General features: G+C 33.9%; 1 protein-coding gene and 1 long non-coding RNA gene across 2 annotated transcripts in view; one reads left to right on the forward strand and one right to left on the reverse strand.

The window, feature by feature from the left end:
• The window catches only part of Cht6 (Chitinase 6), a 116,082-nt gene that overhangs the window by 19,758 nt on the left and 78,094 nt on the right, over positions 1-18,230 (reverse strand). Inside the window, exon 20 of the mRNA XM_064035738.1 lies at positions 1,025-1,307. Coding sequence (XP_063891808.1) covers positions 1,025-1,307 — 283 coding nt within the window. The remainder of the gene's footprint in view (positions 1-1,024; positions 1,308-18,230) is intronic.
• LOC126054098 (uncharacterized) lies at positions 1,185-18,184 on the forward strand. The gene is made up of 2 exons (XR_007510694.2): positions 1,185-1,325; positions 15,565-18,184. It is a non-coding gene; the product is annotated as an uncharacterized LOC126054098 (long non-coding RNA).

Genomic DNA, 18,230 nt, shown 5'->3' on the forward strand with positions numbered 1-18,230 from the left:
TGAATGACTGCTGAAATGCCGACACACCTAACAAATCAAACATGTCATTGTTATGACAATGTGGGCGCTACTCAAGTACAATGCCTATTAAATGTTAGTAAATAGGTACCTGTGTGTGATCATTATGGATAAATACAGCCAATTTTTTGGGCTATAGACTTCCTTGAGAGAAGTCTTAATACAATTTAATTTTAGATTATTGAACGATCTTGCTATTTAAGCGATCAGATACCTACTAGATATTGACAGATTGAATTTTAAAAACATTAGTGTCCTTAAGAATGATGGAGTAATTCTGTCAGATTAAGAGTAAGATAGTAAGTAGGTAGAAAATATCGAGTATATTAAAGACTGGTTCATCAATAGTGTACCTAAGTTTCGTAGTAGTATTTTTTTGATGAGATAAGGCTCAATTCGTGAATTCGTGACCGTTTTTTGCGATCCTAACAATATCGATTGGCTTAGCTACTTATGTACTAGAAAACCGCTATATTTACCACTTATTCCCACATTCGTACACCATGGTTCACGTCTTCCCTTCTAAAGGTTTATAGTAAGTACTTGCCTACTTGCTATCATTACACCATAGAGTCGTGACGATAGTAAATCGCAGCGACCTTCGACTCGCGCTATGAGTAAGGGCTTCCAAGGAAAAGTTCCGATTGTTTTATTTTATAGAATTACATGAATCATTATGTTAGCATTAGTCAGTTAACTGCTTGATACTTAGTAGTTAAGTAGGAACCAACCTGATGTAATTAACTAGATCGGCATTAGTGAAAATCTTTAGGTGCAAATGATAAATGTCCGTCGGTGATTAATCCCGCTTTAAGTACGTAAATTACCCCTAATTGAACCCAAGTCCCAACATTAGAAAGTAAATGTCAATGTCACGCCATACTTTGTAGATAAACCAGCAACCTGCTACACCGCAAGTTTCCCTTCAGCTTTCCATGGAAACTGTGATAGAGCAACACAAAATAAACACAAATAGCTTACTAGCTTAGAGTAAAACCGGACTCACCATTTGCCCCCCCAGGCCGTGCTCGAACAAACTTGCGCGTCGGTCGCTCACTACGCCGCGCGCCGCCGTTCAAAGATGGCCGTCGCGAAGCATTTTCAACCTCATTTTTCGCAGTCGCACCTTTTTTCTCAAGTTCGGCTTCTTTCCGTGATTTGAATTTGGAATTCCCGCGTCTAGTGAACTTGTTTGTGGTGGTTTCTAGTTTATCTGTGGAGGATTCCGTCTCCGTTGTGTCTGGTGGCGCGGTAGCTTTTGTGCGCCGAAGGAAATTGCGCCTTGCAGCCTGTGGGAAAAATAAACGGTTAGTAAAGTTTTATTTTGCTTTATAAAGATGTTTTCTTATAGTATATTGAGTTGTATCTTGTGTTTGACCTGACTGGAATGTCGTTTATTACTAAATGGGCTAACTATATACAACTACTTGTGTGATACTCGGCTTTGTTTGTGTATTTATAAGGTCGTCACAATATCCTTAAGTTATCAAAATGTGAATATTACGCAAAATACTAGCTTGAACTTTGGATTGCGCAATATTTTCCCAAGTGAAGGCTTTTATAAATTGTTTACACTATCTTACACCAAAGTTAGAGGTATTTCATGCCTATTAATCGTAGTTGTAGCTACATTCCTATGGGTAAATAATTATGGATATAAAATAAAGAAAATGTAGAGACATTTTGACATAAGTAACAAAATAAATACTTAAAGCTATATTTACATACATTTTCCTAAAGTTTATTGTTACACAATTTAATAGTTGCTTACAAAATAGCTTTTATTCGAAAACAGTCACAGGTTTGTCTATGGTATGTTAAAATGTAATGGCGCGAATTACACCGAAGGTTTTTGATTGCGGTTTTCGGATTATTTCCACTTATACAAGTTGTGATATCAAAGTACATAACTACGCGGTTTGCGGTCAAAAATAACTGAAACGTGAATATAGTGACCCACATTCGTTCTTGTATTATTTGCGTTTTATTGGTTTAAATTGTAGTCTGTTATATCCGGATCCGGCATTTTATGTTTATTGTTATGAAAATATATTTTATGGTCTTGTTATGTCAGCTTTTAGTTGTACCTAAATCAAATAATTAAATATAGGAACATTGTTTTACAAATTCTTGTAGGTATGTACAGGATATCATATTAAAGTTGAGCATGTTTAGGAAGAATTAACTTATAAAATATAGTGTCAATGATTTACATATGTAGTTTTTGTTTTGTTAAAATCTCCATTGTACATATATATTATTTCCGTGTATATTTTCACATATTTTTTTCAGTTGGATGACTTCCAATCGGAGTTTAGGTATTTGTGATTAAACTTGGGTACCTAAGTACTTAAATAAAGCGCATATTTTTTAAAACTACAGAAAAAGTGAACTAAAAAATAAATACATACATAGGTGAAATATCGTAAACTGGTTTCTCAATTCACACCGATCACGTTTTTATGTAAAATCACTATCATTTAAAATTCATATGTGTTATGTAATTTTTTTAAAACGACGTAGGGCCGAAGAGGTTGTCAAGTAAGGTTTTATTAATTTCGATATGGAAAATTACATGGGTTTTTATTGGAGGAAAATAACTAAGCTTTAGTAACAATACAACATTTGTATTTTCGTTTTCGTGGTTTCAGAAAAAATATTTTGACACAATGTTCCTACATAGTCCTCTAGTAATTAAGAATTATAGAAATTATACCTAAAGGTGGTGAAAAGTCAATATCTAAAACTTTCATTGGGTTATTATAGAGCAATTTGTGAAACAAAACAAAATATGGGTATCTAAAGGAATGACCCCAAATTCTATAATATAGATTGGTAAGCAGATAGGTATTAAGATTGTCAGATAAAGTTTTTTCCAAGCAGTGAAAACCAGTCAAAAACTAGTTTGGATAAAAAAAATGATTACGTAAAGAATTTCTATCTTATTTACATTTTAATTTTATGTCCATGCCTTCATAATGTTATGTATTCTATTTTATGGTTTCCAGTTTTGTAGTTTTACGTTCTTTCTTTTTATACCTAGGTATGTAGGTATGTTATTAAATTGGTGTAGACAGGTAGGTACGCCATATTTGATTTACCTATATCATATTCTAGTTCTTTCTGTCGTCTCCTATTGATTTATGTGGTTTTCTGGGACTTAAGTTAGTTTTATAATAGTTCTAATACTTAATTGAAGCTTTATATAGTCGTAAGCGGCAAACATTGTACCTAATAGGTAGATTTGAAGTCTTACAATATTTTACAATCAAGTCATGGTGAAAGTATGAAAAAATGCAAAGAAAGTTAAAAAACATTACACAACTGTCCACTATCTAAAATAAGGTAACTGAAAAGTAACCACAACTCGAATACGCTGTTTAATAATATCAAAAAACATTGTTTAACGAGAGAGCGTCTAAATTAATTCATAAAATCAATTAGCCCGTTGTACGAGACACAATTGATTTTCTATTGTTTTATAATTAGCGACATAATGTGAGATCTTATATTAATTTAACATATTCGGTCATTATCAGGGTTTTCTGTCTTGTCTATGGTCGGTTGGCGCGCAAACTGAGCGTGACGTACTCTACGTTTGTGATGAGCGGAGCGGAAAATCTGTCATTGTTTATTTTTTAAATTTCGATTGCTACACGCTATGCTGGCTGGAAATCATTTTTATTGAGTTTGCTTGACGTTGGAATGCGTATTTGACGCCTTGTGTAACGTACCTATTTTTTTTTGTCAAGAGATTTATATATCTACTTGGTTGCGACTTGTTATTTCGTGTTTTAGGATACAATAAATAAATTTAATTTATTTCTGTATATAAAAGTCTAAGATAAATTCTAATTGATTCCCACACTTCACAGGTGTTTAATCTTAAGCCCGTATGACAGTGAAGGTTGTATGTAAATGTACCTACAAGCTCTGTACCGACCTACATCTATGTGACATAGGTAGCACAAAAGCTTCGGGCATACCTACTTAATCAGGATTAGGACGGATTTCACTACTACATAGTACGTACATAGTAGGAAACTGTTAAAAATTGACTATTGGAGCTGTTTTCCCGCAGTTTCACTCGCTACTGCACGTATCTTGATAAAATGATATCTGACTCGGGAAGACTGCAGTTTTCCAAGATTTCAACATTTGTGTCGGAGCCTTCAGGTTACAACAAAAAAAAAATCCTCTTTATTTCTTGAAATTGCTATTAGACTAGTCAATTGATTGTAGTCTTCATTTGTTAAGGTACCATTCACTATTCAATGTACCTACTCGTAGATACCAGTTACTTCTAAGACAGCATTCCTAAATTACAATATAACATTCCGTAACTAAATCATCATCAGGAAAACCAACTATTGTCTAACCGTTTTAATGCAGTTGACAGTTGCTGTCAGTCAGTAACCAACTGTATTTTCCATTGAAAACTGACAGCTGTCAACTGGACCGAAAAATGATGTGACAATGATGTGACATGCAATACTTACCAGTCCTGATACCTGATTCATATCTCCACAAGTATTTATCGTAAGGTTGTTCGTCATTGGCACTCCCGATTTCATTAACATTATCTTAATGACTCATTTCGTATAAATGCAGTTTGCACCACGTGGTGGAGCTGACTTATTATTATAATGTACCTACTCTGTTGAAAAATAACTTGTTACGATGTTGCTTTTGCTGTTCAGTAGAAGTAGGTCAGAGGCAAAAGAAGAAGTACCTAGTTCATTTAAAACATTAAGTACATTAAAATCGAAATAGGTATGTTTATGAAATTTATTTATATATTTATTAATATATAAATAATAATAAAATTTATTTATTATTTATTAATAGTTTTATAGTTTAGAATCAACTGTAATAACAATTGATAATAATGTACTGTTGCTGAATGATTAATTCGCCTCACACAAAACAAACTCTTTTACCAGTCCTCTAAGACTTTACTGCGATATTTTTTAGAGGCCTGTATCAATCAAACAATATAGGAGTTCTGGTGTACACAAAACTGCAACTCATTTCAGAAGTGCTGCCCTAACTAATCTTGTAGCTTTTAAATTAATGGAAAAGCTACCAACTAAATTATACACAATTTTTTTATTAAACCACTATAAAGCTTTTGTAATTTCAGAATCATTACACACACGTTGTTTCAACAACAAACAATTTTAATCGCGGTAATTATGTGACATATATTTAAACAAAAAAAAAATGATTCACGAGGTCGTATGTTGCAAAAAAATCTTCATTACGCTAATGTACTACTTACCTTATAATGTGACAAAGCAATTAACTGTGCATTTCAATACCCGATCTATCCTTAGTTCTGGTTAGAGATTCAATTTTGACATCAACTTTACATAAATTATCAATTTTTTGTTCTAACTCTCCCATATCAGACCTGCTGAAAGAGATTTCTTATGAAATAAGCTGTGCCCTTGTACTAATAGGGGTTAAAGTATGAAATTGCCGATTTGTACTGAAAATCTAAATTGTAATTTTTTTTAATTTTTAACAAACTTATTTAATCAAAATAGTTGCCATTATTATCTATACATTGCGGCCATCTAATAAGAAGGTCATTTATGCCGTTACGATAGAACTCTGAGGATCTAGACTGCACAAACTGTGTGAAAGAATTTTGATCTGCCTCCTGGGAAGAAACTTCTTGTGACGCAGATAATTGTCCAAATCACAAAAAAAAATGGTCGTCCGTTAGAGCAAGGTCTGGCGAATATGGAGGAAGACGAATAGTTTCCAACTGCAGTTCCTGAAGAGTTAAAACGGTTTATTTTGCTGTATGAGGCCTCGCGTTGTCATGGAGCAATAGCGGTGAAGGTCGATTCATGAGTCGTGGCTGTTTTACTGCTAATTTTTTCAACATTATTCGGTGTTCGGCTGGGTATCTGGGTAGTTTGACTAGGATCGGCGTTCACCGTCTCTCTTAATTTCTCGTTAATCACCTGTCAGGCGGTCTTTCTCATGGCTCGTTCTTCAAGTCGAAGTTTCCACCACGAAAGCGTTTAATCCAAAATCGCACGGTGCGTTCATTAGCAGACACCTCTTCAAATGCAGCATTGATATTGCGGGCTGTTTCTGCCGTTTACTTCCGCGTCGGAACTCATATTCAAAAATTACTCAAATTTTCGCAGTGTCCATCTTTCTTGTTTAAGTTGAATAACAAAAACAACTGAACATCGATAATCAAATATTTCACATTTTTTAAAAGAAGAACATCACAGAAACCACGTGAAAAAAGTTTCATTCGAAAACCTCAAACCATGAAGACTCTATGGCAATTCAAAAACCTACTAGAATAAAACGGCAATTTCATACTTTAACCCCTAATATTTTTCTTCTTGTCTGTGTTCTGTGTACGATTGTACATAAACTATTAAATAAATAATGTCAATCGCTAATCGCAAAACAACGGATGGATCGCTTATTAAAATCCTTATTAAAGACGCGTGCGTATGCCGTGAAATGAAATCGCGTAGGCCATGTTGAATATTTTAATATTGTTTTTATGAATAAAACTGGTTATAGTTATGTGGATTAAGGTTTTATTTGTTACTTTGCATATTTTGTAGGATTTTCCTTATTAGGTCCGTGTCTTTTTGAATCTATAATAAACTTTTAACTTGTTTCGTTCACATGAGTTTAAAATCTTGTCTTTGGTTTGAATATCATGGTGTTTATTTTTTTTATTAAGACTATTAAAAACTTTATTGTAGGGCCTTCTTCAAAGATCTCATCTAAGTATATTTTTGTTATTCATTTAACTATCTTACAGTTACTAATCTACGTTAAATCTACGTCATAGAATCTCAAAACCAGCTTCACAACATCCATTCAAATAATGACTGCCAAAAATTTCGACATCACCAAATTGAGATTGAACTAACTACATAATTCATATATTCACAAACTAACAATATCAATTTAAACGGTTGTAGGCGTCAGGTGGGTTATATTCTTACATTCGTAACAAGTGATGTTGGCTCAAGGTGATCAACTGCTGATCATCGTACCACAGATTATAAAATACTTCTTGTAATTGCGCTCGTACTGCCCTTGGAATTTATAAGAAGATTTTAATATATTCCAGTTTGTATATCAGTAGGTATATACACAGCTTTATGAAGTATGTTTGTTCTCGATATACTCAAAAAGTACCTATTTAATGGATGTTCATGTGATTTTCACATATATAGAAAGAGTGTGCAGCTTAGAGATAAGATTAAAAAGGGCGAGGTCCATAGCGCATATTCATGTGAAAACAACACTCTGATCACTTAACTATAGGTACTAAGAGATACCTACAGCTGAAAAGTTGGTCCGTTTGGACGCACTTTGCTATAAAATCCCAATGTAAAGCTTAATTCCAAGAGTCCATATCCTATTTAAATCCACAATATATAGAGTCTTTAGGAAATCAAATAATCAAAGGAAAGGAAAAATACGATGATTTGCACGACTCGAGTGACACCGCAAGTCACAGCTAGTTAATCTGTAGGCTGTTGAGAAGGCAAACGAGATATTTGCGAACAATTTGGGTTGAGTGTGTATTGTACGAGTATTTGTATTTCCTTATAGTAATGTGGTAATTACTAATTAAATATAGTACCAGTATTACGATCGTTCGGTCATTAATATAATATTGGTTTTGAGCTCATACGCAATGCAGACTTAGGAGTAGTAGTAGGTTATGTAATAACTTGAATACATAATTTAATAACATACATTTGTAGGTATCTTTAGATTTACTTTATGTTTAAATGAAGTAAATTGCTGAAAATAATTCTGTTATTATCTGTCAAAGTAGGTCCTTAATCTATGGGCATTAACTGACAGTAAGCTTTAGACTATGGCTAGGTATTCACTGACAGCAACATTTTTTCATTTTTTCCAATCATTAAGGTGCTCAATTGTCCAGATTTTTGACGTAAATCATTCTGAATATTTCGTTAAGTTTATCTTACAATCAAGTAAGCCTACAAGTTAATAGGGCAGATTACAATAACAGGTTATTCAATGGCACTATACACTTAGTGGAGCAGGTTATGATAAGTATCTAACTCGTGTTCAGTTGGCAATTATCGAATTTATATACTGACATACATACCTATTCAGTATATTTGCAATTAATTAGGGTTCAAAGTAATTAACCTCATTGGTACATTAATTGGTAACTGAGCAATATTGGTAATCTATACGATTAATATAATAAAGGGGAAACAATTTGTTTGTTTTAAAAACTGCTACACCGATTTGAAAAATTCATTCACATTTCCCGAGTAACATGGGCTATATTTTATCCCGTTACGCGCAGTAGTTCCCACGGGATCCGGGTGAAACCGCGGGAACAGCTAGTTAGGTTAATTCACAAAATCTATTTATACAGGCTTTTTATTAACACTATATTTACCAAAAACCAATCAACCATTAAAACCTTAATTACATAGGAAAACTAAAATTAAACCTCATTTTAATCTTCGGTCCAAAAAAGTTAAAGGCTGTATCAACAACAATACCGTTGTGTAAAAAAAAAAAACACGGAAGCCATTTTGTCTTGATTGGTCAAATGGCCCGATATTCTGAGTCGTTTCAATTAACTTTATGGCTGTTTGCCATAATGTGTAGTCGCCCTTGCTTGCCGAAAAAGGCTTGAAGATTGCATGGATCATGGTGAACTGGGGCACGATTCTCCTAATTTTACTTAAAAACATTCGATTTACGTTCGACTGCGATCCAATCCCGACTCGATTACGATTGAAACGTAAGTGGCATTCCGCTATTTTTTCTTTGAAATAAACGTTTTTATCCTTTTCTGTCATTCAATAATGAATCATTTTGTCTGCAAATGATTAACTATTGCAATATGATTGTAGAGCAAACTACCGAATAAACCAAAATCACCAAAATAGCAGACCAATCGCAAACCAATCAAATGTCAATCGAATACGATTGGTCTTTTATTAGTAGCAGAATGCCCGATATGGTTAAAACTGCTATTACGATCATATTGCGATTCGATTTCTATTAGATTTTGACATTATTAACTTAGGAGAATCGGGCCCCTGGGTTTGCGTAGATTATTCTGGAATTTATGTGATGAAATCGTAACAGAACTGAATCACAATGGAACTGTCAATTTTGTTTTTAGCGAACTTATACTACAACGTTTATGAAAAACATATTTTTTATAATACCAATTATGTTGGTTTATTTAGATCTATAAGTATTCCAACCTCTCATTAATAAAGGAAAATAGTATTTTCCACTTTCCTACACCTGTAATTTGCAACATCTATGACAGTGTTTGCATGTAAAAACAGCTGGAATTACTTATTTGACCCTCAAAGACTAAATATCAGCTGTTTTGGCAGAGTTCCAAAACGAATGACTTAGGATTGTTGCGTTGGTTGCGTGTAGTCCACTGCATTTTCATATAGAGCTGGTAAGTCTTGTTAAGCTTGATTTTTTGGATTCAAAACCTTGTACCTTGTTTCTTTATAATTCTGTTGCTAAAAGTACTAGGTACTCCTTTTCTGTATGTGTTCCAAAACTTTTTGTCTCGTTGTTACAATTTCACGTCAGAAGCTTATTAAATTAGCTGATTAAACCTGCAGCTCACTGGATAAGAAAAAGAGGTCTTTGTTCAGCACCAGATATCAGAAGGTCTTATTCCAGAGTTACTACCAATCAATTCTAAACCCACAATGACAATGTACAGCATATGGAAACACAAGTTCTACTACTCATGTATTATGCTCATCGCGATCGCCTGAATCGAGTTAAAGGTCGCTCCGAGTGCTGAATAACTGAGTAATTGCTTTACGATATACGGGGTCGGAATGTTAAGTAAAGCCTTTGTTTTTCCTGGTAGTAGGTTTTATATGGTGTCCAATTGTTGAGATTCTTTTTAATGGAAATAAATGTGTCCTAGGTATGTTTTATAGTGTCTGTTGCTGGTTTGTTAGAGCTCTGCGAGTGAATTATAGGTATATTGTTTTAAAATTCAGTCAGATCACGATGTTCAGTTTTTGTCTTTGTGAATAACGTTTGAAGTTGTTTGAGCAGATTTGACTGAAGCCTACAATTTGCAGTGTCAAGGTTCATCTTTAATAATTGCACGATCTTAATAATGAATTAATCGTTCTTAAATATTAATCTGAAGACCAGGAAATACCACTGCAAAAACTAAATTCAGGTAGTGTAAAATTTAAAATACCAGTAATTCACCAATTTTAAATATCAAATGCATCCATTTGTAATAAACAAATGTGTATGTATGAATTGCGCAAAAGCTTAAAAATATTTTGCTTGCACGTGATGGAACGGTTGGCCATGAAAACCCGAGGTTTTTTCAACCACTTATAAATATGTAAAACATGCGTCCTTGTGTCGTAATGGTGTTTAGTACCATTCAGTGGGTCAATAGAGTTAGTACTTTGTGAAATAATCAACTAACTGCTGTAAATTAATAAAGACTCCATGGTTGTAAGTCAGAAAGTTTTGATACTGGCCACTATGAAAACAAAGCTGTGTAGGACTTCCTTGAGTTTCAAAATAAATAATTTCTATTGTGCATAACAATATTTTTTATTTCTGAAAACTAAAGCAGGAAAGCATTAAAATAAAACTCTGCGTTATGATTATTCTCATCACGACATTAACGTTTATTTTTTACGTTTTATGTAAACGATGATTGCACAGTCAGCCATGACACCCATGACAGTTCTGATTTTCCCGCGTATTGTGACAGCAAACGGAATAATGTGTAGTTCTATTGCAACATTTTACTCTATGGTAAATTGGTAACGTAATTTAGGAGATAATAGCAAACATTTTATTGCATATTGCAGGTTTTTTTTTGTCACAGAATAGGCATTTCGTAATAACATGTTTTTTATGCATTTCCTTATTTATCTTTTGACGTTGTTTAAGAATACTCGTCATCCCCCGAGCCTTTTTTCCCAATCATGTTGGGGTCGGCTTCCAGTCTAACCGGATTCAGCTGAGTACCAGTGCTTTACAAGAAGCGACTGCCTATCTGACCTCCTCAACCCAGTAACCCGGGCAACCCGATACCCCTTGGTTAGACTGGTGTCAGACTTTCTGGCTTCTGACTACCCGTAACGACTGCCAAGGATGTTCACTGACAGCCGGGACCTACAGTTTAACGTGCCATCCGAAACACAGTCAATGGTGTCTAAGATATACTTAGAAAGTACATACAAACTTAGAAAAGTTGCATTGGTACTTGCCTAAACCTGGGATCGAACCCGTGCCCTCATACTTGAGGTTGGTCTTTTACCCACTAGGCCACCACGACTACTCTACTACTACTGTTTAAGAATACTCGTGACTTTACAAAACAAATGCTTTGTTTAAGACAGGAGATATCTTTATAAATGTTTACACTAACTTCCTATATAATAAAATAACAACAAACAAATACCTCTTTTAACTAGTTACTGTATATTTTGTTACGTAACTACGTACCAAACAACCTTTTTATTGAACTCGCTATAAACTAGATCACACGTCGAGATAAATACAAAAAACATGAAACTCAAACCCATATTGGCAATCGTGCTATCGAGCATGGTAAAAAACCTGCGTGTTGACTGTACATTCCCGTTTTATTAAAAAAGGTTTTTATATAACACCTTGTGAAACTACGCAGTTCATAATGTATCTTAATGAGATCTCATTTTGAATCGATATTACGTTTATCGATACTGTGACTTAAACATAACTTTAAGCATTTGAATTATTCAAATAAAAATGTTTTTTTGTCGAAACTGAGCAAAAAGCTAAGTGTGTTTTTAAAGCAAAAGAGTGTTTACAATCTGACAATTTTTTTTGTGTAGTTGACAGCTGCTGTCAATCAGTACAAAATAACAGTATTTGTAGTTTTGCTTGAAAATTGACTTCCCTTGAGCTGTCAACATTGAGTATAGCAATAGACTTGTATCGTAACTATAAAATCAAATAAAAAATGGAAATTCCGAAGCTAGTATTAAAGTTAACATGCCAAGTTCCAAAGCTTATGAGTTTATGCTAATAAGCTTTAACATAACAAAGCGACCAAGGCCCACGTATGGCATCCGAGCAATGCTGGCCACATAATGAGTTGTCGATTCTCGATTGATCTGTGACGAGTATTCGATATACTTATCGATTATGTTATGTTACCTACGGCAAGGTAGCCAATAGAATATGGTAATGAATAAGGCCTCTGTTGATTTTATTATGTTAAGTTAAAATAATTTTATGATATGGATGTCCCAACGGTTATCAGATCTTGTAATCGTTTTTTATTGAATAGGTATAAAATAAGGTATAGTAGGTTACAGATCACGTAAGATAAAGCTATTATAATAAAGTTACATCTCTTTTAGTTTATTTCGTTTTAATTTCTTCGGACTTACAATTAAAGTATGACCTTTCAACACAAGGGATTCGTGTGATAAAAAACTGCAATATTCTTTAAATTATTAAAATTCCGAATCCCTGAGTCACAGCTTGGCTGCAACGGAACCGAGGTTCCACTTACATGCATATGACATTGCCTAATCGTGTCACTGACCATATCCGACCATCTGATGTGCAACTATAGATATTCTTGAAGATTTATTAAAATATCTCTGCTTAGTAGTTTTACACGAACCTACTGTTAGAATAAGTGTTAAAAATGATAATAGAGTCATTGATTGCTGCGATTTTAATGGATTTAAAATGTTTTATTGATACCATAATTTATGGTCTTAAGTTTGACATACGAGTGTCTGATCACAAGTTTATTTTTAAATCTAATACATGGCCTTTTTGGCCTCCCTGGTACACCCATATTTACTTACTACGACATAGCACACATTGAGGCGTGTCCCCTTACGCGTTGTTTGACCATGAATGGGATTTGCATAACTTTTGTCGCAACGTCAAAAAAGTCACCGCAAACCTGAATGATGAGCTTTCTATTTAATCATCAGTTAGGTAATTGTACATGTCTTCCTGCTACGCCAATTTGTTGAGGAATGCGGAATATGCAATGAAGGTATGGTTAAGGCTTGGTATGGGCACTGGAATCACTTCATTGATACCTTTTAAGGTAGGAAGTAAGATTGCGGTAGAAACCTCTGAGTTTTGACGCGAAAGGAGGTTTAATAAGAGGAAAATGAAGCGTTTAAGTTAACTTAATACTTTTATTTTGAAATGGGCTGGCTGTTAGTTCATTTGCATTTTCATTGACATTTGATCCTGTTTTTTTTTTATCTATCTTAGATTTATTTGAAGTCGCAAAATTCTACTTTCGCAAAATATAACCAACAGTAGCAGACGTAATTACGATATACAAATGCACCACTTGACAGATAAACATCGTACAATATTCACACGCATTTTATCACAGCAGCATTTCTTCACTGTATTCAAGTTAATTCCTCTACGTTCATGTCTCAACGGAAAATATCATCTTAATTACAGGAAACAGATCATTACACAAATATTCTACTCTGTCCATACATATTCAACCTCTTTAGAAACGTAGACGTAGAAACTCTTTAAGGAAATCTATAGACAAGCGCACCTAAATTAACATTTGAAGTGGGCAAAGGAATTCAACAAAAGGTCCTGTTCAGCCTATTTGGAGCAGTGCGAACATTACATAAGCTATTACCTCATTGGTTAATGTTACAGAATGTGAACCAGTTAATAAGCAAGTATTACCGGTTAATTTGTAAAATTGCCGGGTATGGTGAGAAACGGAAGCGGAAACAGGTAACTGTGGCAACATTATCAATCTTTTTTGCCGTGGTAATTGTTGATTTGCATAAATATGTAATCAGTTGTCTCCTAATGACTTTTGATATCTTCTTGCATCTTGATAGTTACAGCAACGATAGTGAAAGTATTTTTTAATGTTGCTTTTACATCGGCTTTCATATAAAACCTGTGCAACTTCCATCAACGGACTATATATACTAGTACCTAATTACGCAAATACTCATACATCACACCCACATAAATAAACACCTATTACTATTATTTGTCTTGACACTCGATCGAGAGTCAATATTAGATAGATCATCGTCAAAAGTATGGCACCTCGTTATGTCATTAACTCTTTGCGTAATTTGTCACTAAATACGACGATATGTGAGTGGACACGTGAAGCAATACTAGTGGTGTGGACACGTGTTTGAAAAATACGGACCTCTTTTGGACTGTGTCTAGAAAAATCCGGCACAATTAAACTTGAAAATAGGAGTCAATTTTAAGCGTGTGGCTAAAGAGACTTAAGATTTGTTCTTAATAAGCAATTATTATCAAACTCATTAAAATCAGCACATTTTTGAGGTCAATATTCACAACATTTTTTTTTTATCAAATTCAATACCTACCTAAATCTAACTTATTGAACTGTGCAATAAAAGCTCCATCTAGCCTTTAAATTATTCCTAGAACCTTATATCCACATAAAATAAATCTCAATCACAATAAAAATCTCCCAATAATTAATTAATAATAAGAGCGAAATCAAAGCTGTCACTGACGTAACTGTTGGATAAGATCTCGCTAAACAAGTCATTGCTCAGAGAAAGTTACTCCCACAGATGCGGCGGCCATCTTGTGGGTGAAATGCGCGCGCAAATTAGACGGATTGATGACGTATGGATTGTTTGTTTATGGTATTGATAGTAAAGAGTTAGAAACTCGTTTGATTGTGAAATAGGTACAAACTTGAATAAATGGTGTGCAGATATGAATTACAAATGGTACATATAGAGATATAATATATTCTTAAGACAATTGTTTTTCTAGAAATCAAAATGTATCCCATATCCCACAGAATGCTTCTTAAGAAACAGGCTTATATGTTTACCTGTTAAGCTATCTTATCTATCTACATAACGTTAATAAAGTAAAACTCTAACCACAGTTACTTCTAAACTTACAGCCTTAAGACGAGTTTATCTTTAAACAAGCTTAGTTACACGTTAACTTTAGCAACAACATGTAAGATGCTAATATTGTATATACGTAGAGAAATCAACGGCGTCGAAGATACCAGCCATTCCTCTCAGATGTACCACTCTCACAGTTTGCGTGGGAACCAATCGTACTATACATAGTTACTATGTTTTATTCAGTCTAGACAGAAAATAATAGTGCTCAACTGTTTAATTGAATGTTCGTTACGTATTTACTTTATTTGTTTACGTTTACTTCATACTTGCTAAGCGTGCATAGTGCAATTAAAGCATCTGCATGAGAATTCATAATTTTTTGAGTTAATCGCCAATAGATTGACAGACAGACGTAGAGGAGGACTTTGATATATAATGTAGTCAGTGACAAAAGTCTACTTTAGTCCTTAGGTTTAAGCAAAGTCATACAAGGAACATAGTTTCAAAACAATATTTAACAATAAAACATGGTATAACTTAATTAATGATGTGAAAATATCCTTAATCGTCTATGTTTCATAATTATTATTCTAATGAACATTTTTCTTTGTTTCAGATGATCATAGAAGGCGGATGAAGAGAAGTTATAAACCAGAGTCATCTGGCTGAAGAACAAAGATATCAATGACGGGAGCCTTCTGAAAGCTTCCTCAGGATTCGGGGTAGAGTTAAGAAGTTACTGATGAGAGATATTGTAAAATAAAACAAGTCAATTTGCGTGTTTCCTTGATTGACCCCTACCCTATATATCTACTCATTCACATCATATATTTTATATTGCCAACCTTTTCAGAGCTTTAACAGAGAATTAAATAACATTAACAGATTTTCACCCATACATGGAACAGGCCTTTTATAAAGGTAGTTTCATATAAAAGATAACCAGTACATAAACTTAATCGAAGTCTGTAATATGTACTTTTACACATAACAGAATAAACTTTCATTTTGAGAACAGGAAATAATAAGAATTTTATGCTTTTATCAAGAACCGGCTGGGCAAGCTAAATTTCTTCACGACTAGCTAGTTCAGGTGGAGTACTGTTCTCCTAAACAGGCTATAGAAACCTATTAAATGCTAGAAATGAATGTCAGTGGAATATTGAAAGCTTTAAAAAAAATTGTTCTTGATAATTTCAGCTATAAGTAGCTTTCTACTGCTGAAAATCTTCCTCAATTAGTTTTTTGATAAGTAGTATAATCTTATAAAAGGTTATAGCATGACAGGGCCTTTGATTATATTATCTAAGTAAGACCAATCATCTGCTTAAAGTACTACACAATTATTAAAATATCAATTTAACTACGAAAACTTCGCTGTGCAAGCCACAAAAGGGAAAATAGCTTAATACAAACAAACTACAAGCCACTTGATATTCACAGCGTCTGCTAAACCGGCCCACAAGTGGGTCGCGGATGATACAACTCTAGTCATTTATTAGCTAAGCTTAGCTTCGTTACTTCATATAAATAACTGTGAGGTTTTAAGACACTGAATTGCTTGTAGGTTTTTGTAAGATTGCCTTACAAAAACCTAATTCACTTCACTAAACATTCACTTTACAATCTGGACATTCATTTTCATTATTTCTGAAACATCAAATACAGATAGATAGGATAACTAAGACCTCACTTTTTTCCTGCAAGCAATTATAAGAAGGAAAAGTTCTGGGTTTCTGAAAGTAGGTACTTGCATGGAGGCTACAAATTGGCTTGTTCTACATACATTATTATTACTCGAGTAGATAACTGAACAAAAACGTCACAAATAAAGGTAGGTACATAAAAAACTACAAATTACTGTTTATACATCTGACTGAATAAAGCTGTCCTGCAGTCGAACCTACTTTTTGCTAAGCTCTATACCGCAGGCTCTAGTACAAATGAAATCTCTATGATTACATTACTGTAGACAATATAACTACATACACATTATAAAGTAAACAAGCAAGTTTATATACCAGTCTCACGAGGAGTATCCAGTATCGTAAGATGCGCAAGAGTCACGACTGTTGGTTGTTTATTGAAGTAAGTATGGACTGCAATTTATAGCCACCGATTTGAAGATAGCTTTGAATATTGTGGTAGGTCTGTTGCACAATTTGGATATAGAAATTAAAATATTTTTTTTAATATCTTTTCACGATAAAAGTGGTTGTGATTTTGACTATTTTAAACTAATTAACTATTGAAACTGACTTGATAAAAATGTTTACTAACAGTTTAAGATAATACAGTCAAAGAACTATGATAAGAAAATGTATGCCTAGGTACTATTTAAAAAGATCTGTAGTAACTTTGACAACTTTCAGTTATTTTGGCACCGAAAAGTGATTTTGGTGGTCGTAAGTTTTAGAAGGGTCATGTAACACATTTTTATTTAGAAACACTTAATAACTTCAAATTAAAACTTAAATAAATATAGCACCTGTCACAGCTTTAGCGTGTTGCAAATTTTATTTAACTGCAAAAGCACTCTCAATACAGTATTTCTGTATTAGGCTAACCAATATACCAATACCAAGTTGAGAGCCTAATCAGCTAACTCAAACATGTCACTTTATCAATGAACATATACTTATGTTGACATACACCCTAGGTAGGGCTGCCATCCGTCCGGGTTTCCCCGGATTTGTCCTCGTTTGGAGGCCGTCCGGGCGGGGTTTCAAGGATTGTCCGGGGAAAACCCGGACACTTTTCATGTAAGGAAGCACCTCATTGAATTTAAGTATATGTTAATAGTAAATGGATTATAAATTAGGTATTATTTTGTTTAAAAAAATCGTACTCGTTTGGTGAAAAATGCGATTTACGCCAAATGTCCGGGTTTTTTTTAATGTCTGTCCGGGTTTGGCGAAATTCGAGATGGCAGCCCTAACCTTAGGTTACCTAGGCAACATTGCCTAGGCTACGTTGCCTACGCTAGGCTGCCTAGCATTAGGTATCATTTAGCTGTGAGGTAAAGCGGAAAGTGAAGGGCACCCTAGGCCGACAATCTCATGTGTGTTTAAAATTCTAATGCAATGCAGGTCATTGCTATAACACTATATTTTTTAAGATTAAGTAGGCTTTAGCTAATATGTTAGAGCCTACATGTATTAAGGACCTATTTCGTTTTTTTTAATTAATTAGAACTTGGAGAACTAATGGCTGATTTTACGAAAAGGTTTCTTGTTGAGTAAAGGTGCTTTTAAAACTTTGCTATATACTTATTTCAATTTA

This window comes from Helicoverpa armigera, chromosome 8 (assembly GCF_030705265.1).
Source record: "Helicoverpa armigera isolate CAAS_96S chromosome 8, ASM3070526v1, whole genome shotgun sequence".
Lineage (NCBI taxonomy): Eukaryota > Metazoa > Arthropoda > Insecta > Lepidoptera > Noctuidae > Helicoverpa > Helicoverpa armigera.